Here is an 18,423-nt window from a genome sequence, read left to right as displayed (position 1 = left end):
CTTCGACAAATGATTTCTAAAACAAAATGAAAAGGAAATACTTCCAATGGCTTTATTATCTATATAATATGACAATATATGTAACATATTTACATATAAACCTACACACACAACACATATACATATATAAATAAGTGGACACGTTAAATATGACTGAAGTCAAATCAGCCTGGAAGACTCATCCCAAAGAGATGCTTCCCTCGATGGGGTACAAGGGGCCGCACGCACTCCACCCTTTGCAGACCTATCCCCAGGGTCTCAGTATTCACATGTGTCTTGAGTCTGCCTCTCCTGGCCCTAAGCCCCAGCCCCAGCCCCAGCCCAGCACCCACTTGGTTGGGGCATGTTCCAGTCCAGCCCTGGGAGGAAGTTATGGTTGGCCTGGGTTGAGTAACCCAGTCTGTGTCCCCAAATGAAAGACCATGAGATGAAAGATTCAGGAAATGAAGTTGGCAGAAGTCTCAAATTGGTGGTTCCCCCAGGCTGAAACCAGCCCTGAAATGTGTTTTATTTGACCTGTATAATTTTTTAAAAAATTTGACCCAACTTTTAATGTTGGGAATTCTGCATAAAGATTCAGGTTTCAAACATCTGTTGAAGGTATAGAAGCAATTGGCTGGAACTATGGAGTGGATATCTTTAAACTCTTTTAAATGAACTCTTTTATCAAAGTAGTACGTCTTCAGGACATAAAATTTAGAAGGTACAAGGGTGTGTGATGATAAGTGAGTCTCCCTTCCACCCCCTCCCCCAGCCTCTCCATCCCCTTCTTCAGAAGCAACCAAGGTACCAATCTGCAAAGATATTTCATTTATTTATAAGTATATGCACCTATATTTTGCCCCCTTACAAGTGGCAGCATTCTTCTCCACTTCTTGCTTTTTCTCCCGGGGTGAGGTGCGAGATGTCTGGGAGATACTTCTGTATCTGTCCACAGGAGCTGGCTCCAGTCTTTTTGGTGGCTGCCCTTTAATCAAGACAATAGTTCTCCTGTTTGCCCAGCTGCCACCGGGCCTTATTGTCTCACGCCTGTCCTGCTCCACTCGCTCGTGATTCTTGCCTGGCCCCTTTGGCATCCTGAGCCTGTGGACTCGCACAGGTGACGGGTGGAGCATCTCTCCTAGCCACCCAGCACTCACCTCTTCTCGCTCTCAGATGCATGATGCATGCAGTTCCTGGACTTCCCAGCAGAGGGAAACACTACTCCACCCCTGCCCCACCAAAAGGGTCTTAAAGGGGACGTTGCAATCTTGAAATGACTGGGCAAGAGATGCTATCCACCCAGATACAAAGACTGCCTTAACTGAACTGGGATGCCCTGCCACCAGGCCTTGCTTTCTGTTTCTGTTCTCCGCCTTGCTTTCTGTTTCTGTTCTCCTCCTGAACCTCTCTGACTGGGTCCCCCACCCCGCCCCCGTGCCCCCTCCACTACTTGTAGAGACTGGCCCCTCCTTAATGTGGGTAGGGGGAGACTGTGTCCTAATCTAGGGCTTGGAGTTGAGAAACTGCCTGAGGGACCCGCATGAAGAGAGCATGTATCTGAGCGGGTGTTCCTTGCCCTTGGCCGTCTCTCCTGGCTGAAAAGTGGTGGTGGGGGGGTCCTTTCTCCCTGCCCCGGGCAGACCCAGACCGCCCCCAGCAGCGCCTTGACCTCGAAACTCCCTCTCCTTGTCCGGCACTCTGTGGTCCCCAGAGTCCTCTCTCCCTGGCCTAGTTCCTGCGGCCCTCATCCCCACCCCCGCGATGGTGTTGGGGGTCGCCTAGAGTCCAGCTGGTGGCCAGTGCAAAGCCACCCCTTTCCTGGCCCTGCCCCTCCCCGTGACCCCAATCCTCCGCCAGCCACTCAAAGGCGCCTTGTTCTCCATCCAGCCCCCAGACAAAAGTCCTTCTGTCTAAAAAGGCGGAATTGGGGGGAGGGGGCACCCCAACGGGGACCAAGTGGGGGCCTGCACAGACCCCAGCCGGAAGGAATGCCATGAGGAGGAGGGACAGGAGAGGGAGGAGGGAGGGAAAGGGAGCCTTGTGCAGTGCAGTGGCCTTATCTGGGGTAAGAGGCAGCCCCCACCCTAATGCCCACTGCGTAGACATCTGGCTCCCAGCGCCCCTGGGAAAAGCCCAGGCTAGGAAGGTCCACCTGGTGCTGGGAACCAGTTCCCAGTCTCCCTAAGGCACAACGGGCATGATGGGGGAGAGTCTCAGTCTAAGGCTGCGCAGCCCCATCCCCACCCCGTGCATCCTGCCCCCACCTCACGATCTTGGTCCTATCAGCATCTTCTGTTGACCCTCAAACTGTGTCAACAGCAAGAAGTGGCCCAGAAGCAGACTTTAGATCTCCCACAATGGCCACCAATCCCTCCTCCAAGGAGGGCACACAATCTGAGTGAGAGAAATTCAGTTATGGCACCAAGGCATGGCCTTCCTCCACTGCCCCCACCGGACAGAAGCTGTGCTGTTAAAGACCTGAACCTCTGCTCCTCCCAGGTCCTTTTCTGAGGGGCGGGAGATTGGAGAAAGCCCCCTCCCCTGATGTGCAGGGCAGAGGCCCAGCCCTCACCCTGTTCTCCTTCTGCCTCACCTAAGGTTGCCATGACCTTGGAGACCCCAAGGAGCTCTGGGCCACTAGTGGTTGAGGGGGAGAGGGACTGTCTCTTTAAGAGCAGGAGTGAGATGAGAGAGCCCCTAAGCTTTAGGGAGTCTGACTAGTTCTCTACCTGCCCAGGTTTGCTTAGGGTGTGGCAGCTGCAGCTGCAGATAAAGGCAGGACTCAGGCTTAGCAGCCTGCTCGCTTCTGGAACCTGGAACCTCACGCAGCCTGGGGAGCACGCAGGTGAGGGGCTGGGACCTCCCTCCCTCAACCCCTTCTTGGCTCTGCCCCCAACCATCCCTGCCCCTCTCTCCACTGGTCTCCATTAAAGACCCCTAGAGTCTTCCCTCTTCAAGGTCCTTTTCTAGGGGAGCAGCTTAGAGGAAGCCCCCTTCCCCATCATTCTTCTCACGGGAGGCTGAGTGAGCCAGCTGGGGTGAGGGTAAGGCTCAAGGATGGGATTGGGGTCTCTGGAAGCCTGGTGGGTAGATCGGGGTGCCTGAGTAAACCAGAAGTATCTGGATTGTGGGGCTCAGAGTAGATGGGTGAGTGACTGGGTAGACTCGAGGTGTCTAGGGACTGGGATATGTGGGTCCTGGAGACCTCTAGGGAAAGGGGCTGGTGGCTTCCTGGGGAAGTGGTAAAATGGGGAGATGGGAAGGAGATTTCAGGGACAGGAGGGAGTCATTTGGCTCACGCCTGGTGGGCCTGGAGAAACAGTGGGATGGTAGGGGGTGGACAGCGGAAACAGTCCTCACACCAGCACTAGGATTTCCGGGGCCAGGAAAGAACAGGGAGGGGTGGGCATAGCCTCCAACTGTAGGCTGCCTCCTTTCCAAGCCTTAGCGCCGATGGCGGCAGTCAGTTTCGGAGCAGCGCAAGGGCCTCTTCCAACAACAGCGGGAACAGGGAGGGGGAGGGCAGATGCCCAGACACCAGCTCCCACTGCCCACACCATGGGACAGTTGGGTAGAAAAGTTGTGCAGAGGTTGGGGTGTGGCTGGAACTACCCACCAGCACCCCCCCCCCGTGCTGGGGATGCTGGGAGATGATGCCTGGAGATGGGGCTTCCAGAGCCCTCACCGGCCAGGGCAGCTCGGAGGTGCCCGTGGAAAGAGGCTGAAGTGCTGAGACTCTGGGTCCCGGGTGACAGCATAGAGCATTAAGCTGAGTTCACAGGGGTTACAGGGTTGCGACAGCAACGTGGACTAATCATAGTGCCAGCTTCATCAAGCTGCGAAGATTATATGCGTGAATAAGCGCAAAGAGCTGAGAACAGTGCCTGGCGCGGGGTAGACAGTCAGCATCAACTCTTATTACTAGTATTAGTGGTGTCATGGGGTGACAAAGTTTCACGTGTTCGCTTTAGACAACAGGTGGTCCTTCTGCAGACCTGTGCCAGGCCTGCTAGGCTGTCCTGCCCACCCACTCACTCCAGCTCCACCCCTCACCTCAAACCTGGGGGGGTCCTAAGCGCCTTAGTACTGTTCCCCAAAGCCACAGGCTATTTTCTTACAAGAAATAGGTGCTCAAAATTGTGAGTCTGGTATATGGGATGAACTGGGAAGCTAAGAGGATTCCCAGGATCTGGGGTGGGTGGAGGGAGATGGAGGAGCCTGTGAGAACATGCTGGAAACAGAAGGAAACTCAAGGTGGGGGTTATGTGGAGGCTAGAGAGGGAGCTTGAGATGAGAGGGGTTCCCTCTCCAGCTGTGGACAGGAGACGAAGCACGGAATGGCAATGGGCTTTTTAACCATTCTTAGGGACGGCGTTTAGGCGGGTGTTTTGCTGTCAGTGAAACAGAGCGTGTAACAGATGACCTCTGGGGTTCTTAGGGGGTTATGTGAGGGAAACCCAGCAAGGTCATTTGGCAGTGCCCAGCACAGAGTGGCTCTGAGTTAAGTGTTAGCTCTTGCTATCAAGTTCGGGACAACAGATACTGTGGCAGTGGGGCAGGGGCAGGGGCAGGGGCAGGGAGAGGGCAGGGGGACACTCAGAAATGGTGGACTCATACCAGACCAGGAAGGGGATGGAGCAGGGTTCTTCATGCTGGGTAGGTCTGTCTGGGGAAAGCGGAAGTGTCTGCTGCCAGAGGAGTTTGGTAGGGGCAGGGGCTGGCCTGGGACTGGACAGTAGAGGCAGGACCATGAACTGGGGCAGGGTGGGCAGGAGTGGGGCAGAAGTGAGAGAGTGGGATGTGGGTGGGGCAGAAAAATGGGACTGGGGCTGCAGCCAGGGGCTCCTTCTCCTCCCCCTTCCTCTCCACCCTCCCCAGGAGTTCTCTCCTCCCCACTTCCTGCCCTGCCCAGCCCAAGGTCTGCAAAGCCTGGGCAGGGCAGGCAGGCTCAGAGCTGTTCATGGGGGACACTCCCAAGAACCGGGCCTCCTGCCACCTGGCGCCCAACACCCCATTTCCCAAAACACCCCAAGGCCCTGAGAGAGTCCTGAGTGTTCGCCTCTGCAGAGCCAGGTCTGGCTTAAATCCCGCTTCCTGGCAAGCTGAACTTGAACACCCACCTTCACTTCCCTGAGCCTCAGTTTTCCCATCTGTAAGATGAGGATAACAGCGGGCAGCACCTTCCTCGTTTGGTTGCCAGGGTGATTCACTTCGAGCCTCCAATCCACATCCAGTGAGTTATTACTGCTGCTTCCTCTCAGGTCTGAGTTCTCACTCAGCCCCCACTGCACTTTTCGGCTGCCTTATCTCTCAGCCCAGCAAGTTTCAAGGCCAGTTCTTCAGCTTTTCAGGGGTGAGCTGTGCCACCCTGGGTGGGGAGCAGAGTAGGAGGGGGTTGGGAACCAGAGGCATCCCAGTGGCCCTGCTAAAGCTGGACCCTCTCCCCAGACCCCTCCAGGCCAGTGCTTCGACATGCAAGAGGTGGCCCTGAGTCTGCTCGTCCTCCTGGCAGGTGAGTGACTGTCCCCAGACTGCCTTTTCCCTGATCCCCTTGGCTGAGTGGTGACCACACTTGAGTGCGGCTCTTTCATACTTTCCTGTGTGGTGGTGAGTCTCAGGACAGCATCTCCTTGGGTAGGAGATGATTTCAAGGGGCACATAAAGGAGGACCTCTCTTTATTTTTAATGGAGGTATCGGGGATTGAACCCAGGACCTCATGCATGCTGAGCACACACTCTACCATGAGCTATACCCACCCCCGCAAGGAGGGCCTCTTAGAGCGGAGGCTCACACAGCTAGAAAGTCAGCGTCTTGACATCTTGACATCAAGGAGAAGGCTCAGCCTGCGTTACTGCCATTAACACTTTATTACTAGAGGTAACAGAGAACTTTGTGGTTATGTGGCAAGTAACCAAAATCCCTTGTGCCTCGGTTTCCCCATCTGGACAACAGTAACACCTACTTATATACTCATTGTGAGGATTAAATGTGTTACTATTTGCAAAGCCCTTAGAATAGTGCCTGGTACAGAGTAAGCACCATGTGTTTGTGTTTCAAACGTTATTTAAAAATGATTAATCTCCCCTTAACAAAAAAGAAGAGAGTGTAGGCCCAGAGTTAAGGCAGCCCACTGCTTCAGAATTCGGTCCTAATCCTTTGCTTTCATTATATTTGTTTTTACCCATTACATCGGGCAAGACTGGTATCCCATTCAGGGTAGTGATGTAAAGTTGCTTTTTAAAATAAAGTGTATTGAGTTGATTATCAGTCAGTTGCTTGACAGGGAATGGTGAGCAAATGGCAGAACCAGAACTGGTAGCGTGTGGAGATAAGGGCTGAGAACGCCTGGGGGCTGAAGCCATCTGTCACCTTGACAAGCCCTGCACTCCGTTTCTGCAGGAGGTGTGGATTAGCCTGGTGTCCAGAAATGTGAGCCTAAAGGGTCGCCAGAAGCCACCCAGATTAAAACCTATTTCAGGTGTCGGGCTGAGAGGGGGCATCCACATCTCCAAGGTGGGCTGTGCAGAGACAGCTAGCTTAGGGCTAGACCCTTGTGTCTTTGAAAGGTGGGGAACTGTGCCATCAGGGGACCCTATGCTGAGGCCCGAGGTTCCACCGCTCTGCCCCCAGCTTTGCTGAGGCCAGCACCCCCATCTCTCTCCTTCCCGCTCCTCCCCTTCCCCAGGCCTGCCTGCCTTGGACGCCAACGACCCAGAAGGTGAGTCAGACTGGACTCCTCCACCAATCCCACCCTCAAATTCTCCCCCATGACCCCAGCATCCCAGCTCTCATCTCTCGGATTCATGTTCTTTTTGTCTTTCCTTGCAGATAAAAACAGCCCTTTCTACTATGGTGAGAGACTGTGCCCCTCCCTTCGCACCCCCCTATACCTATGTTGTGCCAAAAGTCTCCCATGCGGTGGGGGAAGGGTCTGCTTGGGGTGACCCCCAGGCGAGGATTGGGGCAGTGAACAGTAAACACAATGGATCAAGGGAACAAGACAGTCGGGTCCTTGGGAAAACTGTTTTGCTGCAAGTTAGACACACATGGAAGCAAAGATAGTTCACAAGAAGCCACTGTTACGGTGCAAATCAAGTGCTGGGAGGAGGGTTGACTTGAGAAGACTGCCTGGAGGAGGTGAGCCACTTGGCCCTGCTCTTCCTACGGCCTCCAGGTTCCACACACCTGCTCCCCACTTACCCTTACCCGTCACCCCTCTGCCCTCTCTCCCCCCCACCCCACTGGCTCTGCTGCGGCCATGCTGGCCTCCTCGCTGCTGCTCAGACACAGCAGATGCACTTGAAGCCTCTAGACCTCGCTAGCATCCATCCCTCTGCCTGGAAGACCCTCTCCCACGTAGGCCCACACTCCCTCCCTCCCCTCCTCAGGCCTCTGCTCCACATGGCCCCTCAGTGGCCTTTCCTGACCACTCTCCCTAGAAGAGCTGCCCACTGACTTTCTGTCCCCCGGCTCTGCCTTTTTGTTTGCAGACTGCTTCTCTCTCCCCGACCTGACATGAAATCTCTGTCGCTTGCTCTGTGTAAACTAGAAAGTGAGCACAGAGGGGCTGGGGAGCTGTGTGTGCTCTCTACTGCCGTCTCCCTGGCATCTGCACATCTGAGGTGCCCACTGTATAGGGTCAAGTGGAAGGGGGCTTGGCTGGGGAGGGTGCAGGCCGGCACTGAGGGTCCCCTCTGGGTTTCTCCTAGACTGGCACAGCCTCCGGGTCAGCGGGCTCATCTGCGCAGGCGTCCTGTGTGCCCTTGGCATCATTGTCCTCATGAGTGAGTGGAGGAGCTGGGGGGCAGCGGGCAGGGCGGGGCTGTGGGTGCCCTCTCCTGACATGGCTTTCTCCCCTAACAGGTGGGAAATGCAAATGCAAGTTCAGTCAGAAGCCCCGGTAAGATGGGCTCCAGGCAGCATGCCTGCCTCATGCTGGATAGACAGCTTTCAGGGGTAAAGAACTAAATCCTGCAGAAAGAGGCCAGGCCTCTGGGCCCCTGCCCTGAAGAATTCTTGCTAAGATTTCTCAGGTTTAATCTTCAGAACCATCAGTCCTCAAAGGGCCCCAAATCCTGAAATGCTTTGGTCCCTGCATTGGGTTGGGATGGTACAACCCAACGTCAGAAATATAGCCAGGAAGTGATGTCACGGCAAGCTGAGATTCCTCTAGCCATGAGGGAGAGGGTAACAGGGGTGAACGCAGACCTCACCACCTTTCTTTCCCTAGCCGCCACCCCGGGGATGCCCCACCTCTCATCACAACAGGTAAGACAGGGGCAGAATGGGGCTGAAGGGAACACAGGGGTGTGTGTGTGTGTGTGTGTGTGTGTGTGTCTGTGTGTGTGTGTCTGTGTGTGTGTGCGCGCGCACCCTGGGGAGAAATAACTTGATCCACTCTCACAAGCTGACCCGGTCATCTCTCCCAGGCTCTGCCCATAACTGCTGAGGATAGATAAGCTGAAAGCACACAGAGAGCCTCTCTCTGCACAGGAGCCTGAATCCAGGACCCTCCCTTCCCTCCTTAGACGGCTTTACCAGGGCACCATCTCATCTCTCACTGGAGGGATCTCTTTGTTGAATTTTCACTATAAAATGATCTTGCTCCTGCCCAGCCAGCCTCGAGACTCCCTATATGTGCGTGGGGTGGGTTTGGGGGGCCAGGAGAAGCTGCTTGTGCAGCGGGTGCTGGCATGGAAGCTGGCAGCTGACTTTCTTTGCCTGGACAAGCCCAAAGGCCTGCTTCCTCATGATCTGGTGGACGGCACGGGGCCTGCCTTCTGCCTCTGTGTCCACGGGAGCCACATGTACAATTTAAAATTCTCTCGTAGCCACTTCGGGGACACTTTTGAGAGTGAAAGGGAGCTCAGCCAGGTGGCACGCTGGGTCATTCAGGTGGACCCTGGGACCGTCCTGGGGAAACCAGGCAGTGGGATCATCCTACCATGACAGGAGTACCCGGATAGCTTATAATAGTAAGATCCCTGTGACCCTCCACTCATCTGAGACCCCACTTTATTATAAAAGAGCCTCCTAACACCCGAATGTCCCTGTGAGACCTTTAAATTATTTCCCATGATGCCTCTAATATCTAAGGGCTACGTGGTGAGAGACCCTTCAACAAGCCTCAAACTCCTGCAGTCCCAATACCCAGCAAGACCTCCAAAATGTTCCCAAGAGCCATAAAAATGCCTGAAATCCTTCAAAACACCACAAAAATGTCTCCTATAAGAGGCATGAGACCAATAATAAACCCATGACCTGTCCTTTCATAATGCCCTTATATCCCCCAAACATCCCACAAGGGCTCCCCGCCATAATCATGGGCCCACAGTCCTTAGAGTGAGCAAAGCTCGGGAAAGCTCACTAGGGGCAGCCAAAATGCACCCCGGAACGCCTCTCCGCTCAGTAATACTGCTCCTGGGACTAGCCCCCCACCTCCACAAGAGTCACCCCTCCCAGTGACCCCACAACAACGGGTGGGGCGGGTGCACAGCGCGTTTATTGAGCTCATACACTTTCTGTCCTCGCCCCTGCCACCGACCCGGCGTGGGTACTCCGGCCTCCCCGCAACAACTCTCACGTTCCCATCTTTCCCGCGCACGCGCCTGAGTGTCTTCGCGCGGGACTTCCGCCTCGGGAGCAGGCATGCGCACAAGCAGGAGAGGAAGTTAGCACGCCAGCCAGGAAAACCTCCCCGGCAACTGATGACGTCAGGGAGGCGGGCACTTATAGCGATTGGCCGGATTGAGTTTAGAAGGGAAAGGAAAGCTATCTCCTCCTTAATACTCACAGGGAGCAGGAGACGTGGGTGGGTTGGGAGGGGGCCGCTTCCAGACCTCATGGAGCTCTGCACATTACCCCCATGTGATTTCTGTATACTGGCTCTGTGCCGCGGTGCCCCAGCCTGAGCCCCCAAGTCACCGTTGGGGAGAGCATCTGCCCCCAGCTAAGATGTTGCTTGAGACTGAAAAGGCAGCTCTTGCCTTGAACTTGGCCTGTGGTCAGTATCTCACAGGACCAGCTGTCACCTCCAAGTAGGGCCAGGAGGCCAGTCACGGGGGCATCCAGGGGCCCAGGACTCCCCATGCCAGTCCCCTGCCGTCCATGTCCAGGGTCCCATCCGGTCTCAGGCACTGAGGTCTAACTCGTGATGCTGGTAGATCTGTGTGGGGCCCTTGAAGCAAGCAGCGAAGAGGAAGCGTCTGCCGGCCGTGGTGATGTGGGCAAAGGCACGGGGGGCCACCAAGGCTGGGGGCCCCAGCTCCTGCAGCTGCTCTAGGAGCCCTCTGTCAGGGTCAAGGCGAAAGACCTGGCTGAAGGCAAAGTCACTGCCCAGGATGGCCAGCTGGTCCTTGGCGATGAGCAGTGGCTGAAAGACGTGGGCACCGCGAGAGGGAAGTTGCTGCAGCAGGCGGAACATGGAGCCATCCCAGCGCATGACCTGAGAAGGGTGGCCGCTAGTTAAGGGCTGGGGTCCAGGAAGGCCAGGCCTGCCAGTGGTCCTCTGGGCTTCAGAGGACTTGGAATGACTTGGAAACAGAGGCCGGTAAGTCCCCAAACTCACATAGCTTTCTCATCTTCATAAATGTCCCCACCCAGCTGCTCAGGCCACAGACTTGGGAGTCATTCTTGGCCCTTCTCTCCTCCTCACAGCCCACACAGAATCAGTCAGCCCTGGAATCTGTCAGTTCTACATACGATTTATACATTTCTGCCATCTCCTCTGGCCACACTCTCACCAAGCCACAGTCACCTCCCTCCTGGACCATCACAGCAACTTCCTCCCTGGTCTCTCTGCTCCCATCCCTGCACCCACAGTCTGCTTCCCATGCTGACACCCGGTGAATATCTGAGTCAGATCAGTGCCTTCTAGGCTCAGAGCCCTCCCCCTGGCTACACCCCACTCCAGAGGGAGACTTCTGGAGGAGGTGGGCCGTCAGCCTTGGAGGTTCAGGGTGTGGTGGCTGTGGTTAAACGTAAGCGCTGGAATGTATCAGAGTTTGGGGGGTAGAATCAAGAGTCTCGGGGCCAGTGTCAGTGTTGGGGGATGGGGAATGGTTTAGGGTCAGCCAGCCTTGAGAGGTCACAGTGTTGGAGTCAGTGTTGGGGTTGGGTCAGAGCTCAAAGATCAGCACTTTAGGAAGGTCAGCCTGTGAGACAGGTTAGAGTTTCGAGGACAATGTGCAAGGTGGGATCAGTGCTGAAAGGCCAGCCCCGGGTGCGAGTCAGCTGCACGTGAGACCTGGCTCGCGGCTCGGCTGCCTGCCCTCCCCGTGACTGGGCCCAGCCTCACCATGGAGTCCCCGATGTAGCGTGTCAGGCACAGGAACACATCCCCACCGGCCTGGAAGTGGTGTGTGGCATAGACGTCCTCCGCCTCAGGGATGTCCGTGCGCCTCTCGAAGCGGCCCCCAAACCAGTGGAAGAGCACGGGCCTCTGCGAGGCCGAGGCCAGCAGCAGATGGGGCCGGCCGTCCAGCTCCAGGGGCTCGACGTCCGTGTCCCGGTGCCAGGCGTGCAGGCTCTGGCGCGGGTAGAAGCCGGGCCCGTCGCGGCACAGCAGCGTGGTGCTGCCCGCCTTGGAGGCATCAGCCACCACGAAGCAGGGCTGCCCTTCCAGCCACAGGAGCTCGGCATCATTGGGCCGCAGCAGCCGCCGCGGGGCCAGGGCCTGCATCGGGGCCAGGCGCAGGTCGGGGCCGGGCCGGGCCCACAGCTGCGAGCCTCCCCACAGGCGGGCGGCCAGCACGAAGAGGCGCGGGCCCAGCACCAGCGGCTTGCAGGACACCACCGAGGGCGCTGCGGGGAGCGAGGAGCAGGGTCCCGGTCAGGCCCATGGGGGGCGGGCCACCTGGCAGGAGGGAGGAGGCGCGGAGGGGGCTTACCAGACAGCTCTTCCTCTGGCCGGAAGCGCTGCAGGCTGTAGTCCCAGGTGAGGATCAGGCAGCGGCCAGCAAAGGGCTGTGCCAGGATGATGTGGGGTTCCCCCTGGTAGGAGAAGGCCTCTGCGCCCAGCGCCAACTCTCCGACCGTCTGGAACCAGGACAGCTCTAGAGGTGGTGGTGGGGCAGGAGAGAGTCAGGCAGGCCGAGGGGACCCCAAGGGTCCTCATCGCTGAGCCTCATTTGCACATCTCTGAAATGAGGCCCATCATGGGGCTGACCTCATAGGGAAATAGAGTCTTTTTACCTAGGGATGTATTAACTCACAACATGGTGATACTTTATTTTCTAAGCTGTGGGGCCTTATCAAATGATTGCTTAGAAACAGCATATTTATTCATTCATTTAATTTCATAAGATCCCTCCCTATGGGGCAGATCTGTTATTATATCTATTTTACGGATGAGGAAACTAAGGCTAAGAGGCACAGGCAGCCCGCTGTCCAGCCAAACCCATCCTTCCCATCTTCCAGGAGATAGGACGCAGCTGGGCACCAGGCTGCCCAGCCAGAGGCCACATTAACCCAGCGCTGCCCAGCCCGGACTTCACCCCCTGCCCTCTGAGGCTCAGTGTGGCCATGACCAGACAAAGTTCCCAAGGGAACAAGAGCAGGGTGATGGTTGTAATGCTCGCCTTGCTTGTAGGAAGACAGCTCGTCCTGGAATTCTCCTTGTGAACTGGCAGATGGACCTGCCACAACTCGGTTTCAACCATGGAAAGCAGTATAATGCCCAGGGGCTGCCCCACCTGCCTGGACTGCTCACCTCAGACCCTTCTGTCTCCTTTAATTCGTGGTATTTAGAGCCTCTTTGTTACAGCAACTTAGCTTTTATGGTAACGGTGCACCCCTATTGCCCTGTGTGGTGGTGGTGGACTTCAGGCTACAATACTTCACTCTATGTGCCAGGCCCTATTTCTAGGGACCAGGGTTGAAGCAATGAACCGGACCACAAAGGATGCTCATCCAAAGGGGATCTTTTAAAAATGTCTATCACATCATCAAATCTCCCTGCTCGAAACCCTCTAGAGCTTCCCACGGCCCCTCCGGACAAAATCCACTGTCTTTTCTGTGGCTTTGAAAGTCCTGCAGAGGGAGGCCCCTGTGCCTCCACCTCATCTGTGTCTTTCCCTGCCTCACTCCTCCAAGCCAGACCTGTCTCCCTTTGACCTCCAGTCAGGACAAGCTCTGTGCTGCCTTGGGGTCACTGCACACACTGTCTCTTCTCTCTCGAGTGCCCTTTCCTGGTACTCCCCTTTACTAAATCCACATCTAATACTGCCTGATCAGAGAAGCCTTCTTCAGTGCCCCACATATGGGAGGACCAGCCTCCCTCATCACCCTATGTGTATCACAATGTGTACCATACATTTATTTGTGCAGTGTTTTATTTCATGTCTGTTTCCACACCCTCAGGACTGGGTGAGAACTGCGTCCAGGATTATCTTGTTCCTCACAGTGTGCCCATCGCCTCTCCAGGCTGGACACCGAGTGGACCTCAGTGAATTTTGAATAAACCGAATGAAGAGTGACCCCTAAGTTAAATTCCCTTGTTCTCTGAGTCCCCCAGACCAAAAACATGTCTTACACTTAGATGATGATGATGACGATGATGACAGTGACAGTGATGGCCTTCAGGTTTGAACTCAGATGTCCAATCCTCCTGACCCTCCAGCCGTGCCTGACTCCGGCTCTGGCTTTGGGCTCCCCTACCCCAACCCTGATCATTCTAGGCTGTCACTCTCTGCCTGCCTCTGACTGGGGGCTCTGGGAGGGCAAGACCCAGGGCTGTCTGCTTTGCTCAGTATCCATAAAGTTACCAAAATATATTTGTGATCATAGGAATCAAACTGATCATAGGAAGTATTTTGTACACGGTCAGTTTTATATTAAGAACAACAGCGAGCATGAACATTTAGTAGGGCCTCCCCTCCCAGGTCCTGCATCAAGCGTATCACTGAATTCTCACAGAGGTCCTAGGTCACTGTTTATTACCCCCGTTTCCAGGCAAGAAAACTGAGGCTCAGGGAAGCGATGCTGCTTGCTCAGAAGTCTCACAGCCAGGAAATGGCAGAGCAGGGAGGGAGGTGAGCCCCTCAGCCCTGACAGCCTTCCCGATCTCCTGGCTGAGTCTGGGAACCCCTGCTGTCCCTCCCACCCCACCAGGAAAGCCCCCACCTATGGCTCTGCACTTGAACGTCTTGGGGTCGAGGTGGCGGAGCTGCATGTGGGCCAGGGCGGTGGGGCCGGCACAGGCCCCGGTCCCCACGCTGGCGTTCACGGTGGGTATCCACTGCAGCAGCCAGAGGACGCGGCAGTCACACTGGAACGGGTTCCCGCGGAGGTCCCTGGGGCAAGAGCCGGGGAGGGGCTGCGACCCGGCTTCCAACCCCTGGAGACCACGCTCCCCACCCCTCCCCAGACAAGGGTTCAGGACAGGGCCCCGGAGGTGGTGTGGAAAACATGGAAGAACCACTGCAGTCATACTCAATTATGCCAACCAAAAGTGGGCGCAGGTGCCCCCTTCTCCCCACGCACCCCCAAATGCCTCCCAGCCCCCTTGAGCCTCACACATGAGTCAGGGTCTCCAGGCCTCGGAATAGGAATCTGGGGAGGGTCTCGAGCTGGTTATTGGCCAGGCTCCTGGTGGAGGGAGAAAAGGAGCAACCATCAGTAGCTACCAGGGGACTCTGTGTGCCGGCAGGGTGGGTGCAGGTGCCTGGCAGGGCGGGCTGGGCGGTGGAGGGGTGGGGCCTTTGAGGCACGCACAGGTGTGTGAGTGAGCGAAGTCCTCGGAGAGCGTTCTTGGAGATGGAGCCAATCTCATTGTCCTCGATAAAGCTGTGGAGGGAAGATGGGGTCAGGGGTTCCCTGCTGTGGCCCCACAGTGCTTGGGGGAACTCACTCCATGGAATCCAGAGGCCATTGGAACGTGCTGAGTTCTCCCCCAACACCTTGCTGAATCCCAAGGAAAATCTCCTAGGAACCTCTCTTCACCAAGGTCGCAACCTCCAATCCCAGGAGCCAAGAACCCGACCCTCTGGTCATTACCAGCCTCACAGTGAACACTGCCACCATGATCACCAGCAGCAGCACTAGCACCAGTATCACCACCAATACCTCCAGCATCATCCGTGATATCCAACACCAATGCCCCTACCACTGCCATCAACCCCAGTACCAGTAACTGCCATTATCACCAACAATATACCCTGCCACCACCATCATCATCACCGCTCATTCCCATCCCACCAACACAACACCATCATCACCAACCTTACACCAGCAACACTGATACGCATCACCAAAAACACAGCCTTCGTGGTCAACACCAAAATCACTGCCACCGCCATCACTGGCACTGCCATCATTACCACGAGCTTCAGCACTAGCACTGGCATTGCCAACATCCACAACATCACCACTACCCCCAACACTCACCCACCATCAGTACCAGTACTCCCATGATTTCCACACATACGGATACCTCCACCATCACCGCCAAACCCCACAACGTTGCCATTACACCAACACCAATGTCCGACCCCAAACCATCACCAACACTAATACTGTAATTATTAAGGCTCACAATACTGGTATTATCACTAACATCAACCCTTCAGACTTCATCATTGGCATCACCAATAGCTCCATCGCTGGTGAATCTGCCATTTTTGTCAAAATCATCCTCACTCCATCATCCTCAATCATGCAACCACTTCCCTGTGAACAGCTGGAGCAGGATCACCACCACAGCCATTATCATCAACACTAGCATCAACGCTAATGCTAGCATTGTCATACTGTCATCACCACACCACCGTCAGTACCACCACCACCACCACCATCAGTACCACCACCAGCACCACCATCAGTACCACCATCACCATCAGTACCACCACCACCAGCAATACCACCCTCATCATCAGTACCTCCACCACCACAAGTACCACCACCACCACCATCAGTACCACCACCACCAGCAATACCATCATCATCAGTACCACCATCACCACCACCATCAGTACCTCCACCACCATCAGTACCAACAGCACCACCACAAGTACCACCACCACCAGCAATACCACCACCACCATCAGTACCACCACCACCACCATCAGTACCACCACCACTAGCATCAGTACCACCACCACCAGCATCAGTACCACCATCAGCACCATCACCATCTAACTCAGAACTGTTTCCTCTTAATTTGAAACATTTCTTTATCTCTGGCCTCTGCACCCTCTCTGGGCTCCTGAGAGTCAGGCAGAACCAGAAACAGTCATGGGTTAGTCAGGCCTTTTGTGAATCTTGAAACACAGAGAGGGCAGTTGAGCCGGCTGGGATTACACACCCACTCAAGAGGCCAGGCCTCTTGCCCCTCCAGGACAGTCCCTTTTCCAGATACTTTTTACCCCAGGCAACCCGCCCCTCGTTCCCCCTACTCTAGGAGTCACAGAGGGGCCCGTCCTTCCTCTCCCAGGCCCCCATTCCTGCCCCCACCCCCTGGCTCACTCACAGGTACTGCAGGTGGGACAGGCCTGCAAACGCATCGTCCTCAATCACGGAGAAGGAGTTGGATGTGAAGAGACTGGCAATGGAGCAAGAAAGAAGTTTTTCCAGAGATGCTGCTCCCTACCTGACATTTTAACCTTGCCCTCCCACACCCCCACCAGCTCACATGGGGGCATGGTCACACACATGCATGCAGTGTGAGTTTGTGTGACACAGGTGCTCCCACAGACACATACGTACACATGTGTGTGCACCCCCCATACATGTGCATGGACACCCACTCCCTCGAGCTAGTCATTGCTCAGTAGGGTCCCACTCACAGCAGGTGCAGTGACGGCACCCTCAGGAAGCTTCCGGCCTTCAGCTGGGTGACTCCAGTTCTAACAAGTGAGCTGGGGACATGAGCCGGGTGTGAGGAGAACACCCCTCCAGGGCGCCAGTCTCATCTCAGAGCCGTCTCTTGTCTGGGGACCCTGGCATGCTGCCTGACCCCGGGTGTATGTATGTATCTCCCCTGCATCCCAGGGGAGACAGGCATTTACCCTCCTCGTTTGGCAAGGATCCTAGCAGCGCTCAGCCCACCCCACGGCTTTCCCTCCTCCCATGCTGCCCCTGCCCTTTGGAATTTCCCTTCTTCTCCCCTCCAAATCCCAGCAGCCCCCTTTCGAGCATCCCAACATCCTTTGCTGCCCCCTCCCAAGGTCCTGACAAGGCCCTGTTTCCTTGGGGACCCGGCACCCCTCCCCCAGCCCCTGGGGTCCCAGGACTCCCATCCTCAGCCACAGACCCCCAGAGGGCCTGACACTCACAGCGACAGCAGGCTCGGGGAGAAGCTCTCTGGCAGGTCCGGGGAGCCCTCACACAGGGCACTGTCTTTGGAGCAGGAGCATCTCAGAGGACACTTTCCCTTTGGGGGTCTCCAGGCCTCGCCCACCCCCGCCCCAGCCAGCAGCAGCAGCAGCAGCAGCAGCAGCAGAATTCCTGCCCCTCCCATGCCCCCTGACCCCCGCCGAGGCACCGGCTTCCCTCTGCCCACCCAACCTGGCCCGGGCGTGGCCACTACATCTCCCACGCCGGGCACCCCTCCATGCCGCCAGCTGGCACACTGTGCCCTGGCTTCTCTCTCCTCTTTCTCGGTCTCTCTTCGGTCTGTCTCCTGGGTGTCTGATTTTCTGTTTATTTCTCTTTCCCTGTCTTTCTCTCCCCCTTTTTGTATTTCTGACTCTTTGAGCTAGTCTGTTTCCCACTCTCTACCTCTGTCTCTCTTTATTTCTATCTGAATTGTCTCTATTTCTCTTTTTCTCTGTTTCTTTCTGTCTCTCTCTGTTGGCCTCTCTTTCTATGTGTGTGTGTGTGTGTGTGTGAGAGAGAGAGTCTTCCTCTGTCTGGTGTCTTTATTTCTGTCTTCCTACCCCCCCTCCCTCCAGATCCCTGGAAGTTTCTTCCCTTCCTCCCACGTCCCTTCTCCCAGGAGGTTTGGGAAAGGGACTCACTAGGCACGGGGTGCGCCAGGCAAAGCAGGGAAAGGAGGAGGAGTGGTGGTGGGGGGGGGGTCAGAGGCCATAGGAAGAGCAGTCCTGGGGAAGGGACTGAGGGCCCCATGGGAGGGGAGGGGCCACTGAGGGCTGGAGCTGCCCTGGCCCCTCCCAGCCAACCCCCTCCCCAGATTCCCCACTCACTAGTGTGAGGAGGATGTCACCAGGGTGGGGACCGGATGACTCTGCAGGCAGGAGGAGGGTGGGCGGAGAGACCACTAAGCGCTGGAGCCCTCCTGGCCACGCCCAGCCAGCCCCCTCCAGCCCCCTCCCCTGGCTCCGGGAGGGTGTGGTGGGCACTGGCGCGGAGACTTGAAGGGACCAGCTCAGGTCTAGGTGCGCCCTCTGGTGGCTACACTCGTCAGGGCAGCTGCCCTGCCCCAAACCCACAACCTTCCTTGCCTACCCGAAATTAACCCCTTGAGTGTCCACCATCCACTGGGG

General features: G+C 56.1%; 2 protein-coding genes across 4 annotated transcripts; one reads left to right on the top strand and one right to left on the bottom strand.

The window, feature by feature from the left end:
* The first annotated feature begins 2,679 nt into the window (after positions 1-2,679).
* Positions 2,680-13,458, top strand: FXYD3 (FXYD domain containing ion transport regulator 3). Of its 2 annotated transcripts, XM_015250261.3 has the most exons (9): positions 2,683-2,827; positions 5,431-5,494; positions 6,669-6,701; positions 6,812-6,835; positions 7,693-7,767; positions 7,847-7,883; positions 8,214-8,251; positions 8,413-10,532; positions 12,573-13,458. In XM_015250261.3, the coding sequence occupies exons 2-8, from the start codon at positions 5,455-5,457 to the stop codon at positions 8,430-8,432; spliced, it is 267 nt and encodes an 88-aa protein (XP_015105747.1). In that variant the 5' UTR covers positions 2,683-2,827; positions 5,431-5,454; the 3' UTR covers positions 8,433-10,532; positions 12,573-13,458. The 2 variants fall into 2 exon arrangements, with proteins under 2 accessions (XP_015105748.1, XP_015105747.1); XM_015250262.3 differs by lacking the exon at positions 7,847-7,883 and having other exon boundaries at positions 2,680-2,827.
* On the bottom strand, positions 9,468-17,930 carry LGI4 (leucine rich repeat LGI family member 4). 2 transcript variants are annotated; one of them, XM_031672029.2, is made up of 9 exons: positions 17,254-17,929; positions 16,765-16,836; positions 16,449-16,520; positions 14,696-14,767; positions 14,498-14,569; positions 14,105-14,274; positions 11,872-12,036; positions 11,280-11,785; positions 9,468-10,427 (listed from the first exon to the last, which is right to left on the bottom strand). In XM_031672029.2, exons 1-9 carry the CDS (start codon positions 17,436-17,438, stop codon positions 10,113-10,115), a joined length of 1,629 nt encoding a protein of 542 aa, XP_031527889.1. In that variant the 5' UTR covers positions 17,439-17,929; the 3' UTR covers positions 9,468-10,112. The 2 variants fall into 2 exon arrangements, with proteins under 2 accessions (XP_031527889.1, XP_072823327.1); XM_072967226.1 differs by lacking the exon at positions 14,696-14,767 and having other exon boundaries at positions 17,254-17,930.
* Between the last annotated feature and the right edge of the window lie 493 nt (positions 17,931-18,423).

This window comes from Vicugna pacos, chromosome 9 (assembly GCF_048564905.1).
Source record: "Vicugna pacos chromosome 9, VicPac4, whole genome shotgun sequence".
NCBI lineage: Eukaryota > Metazoa > Chordata > Mammalia > Artiodactyla > Camelidae > Vicugna > Vicugna pacos.
Note: the sequence above shows the minus strand (reverse complement) of the source record. Positions and strands in the feature narration are given on the sequence as shown.

Coding starts and splice junctions, on each gene's coding strand:
- FXYD3 (XM_015250261.3), top strand. CDS start 5,455: ATGCAAGAGGTGGCCCTGAGTCTGCTCGTCCTCCTGGCAG. Junction 7,768..7,846: donor TGGCATCATTGTCCTCATGA/GTGAGTGGAGGA, acceptor CTCCCCTAACAG/GTGGGAAATGCAAATGCAAG. Junction 7,884..8,213: donor AAGTTCAGTCAGAAGCCCCG/GTAAGATGGGCT, acceptor TTCTTTCCCTAG/CCGCCACCCCGGGGATGCCC.
- LGI4 (XM_031672029.2), bottom strand. CDS start 17,438: ATGGGAGGGGCAGGAATTCTGCTGCTGCTGCTGCTGCTGCTGCTGCTG. Junction 14,570..14,695: donor CTTCGCTCACTCACACACCT/GTGCGTGCCTCA, acceptor TCCCTCCACCAG/GAGCCTGGCCAATAACCAGC. Junction 11,786..11,871: donor GCCAGAGGAAGAGCTGTCTG/GTAAGCCCCCTC, acceptor CGCTCCCCGCAG/CGCCCTCGGTGGTGTCCTGC.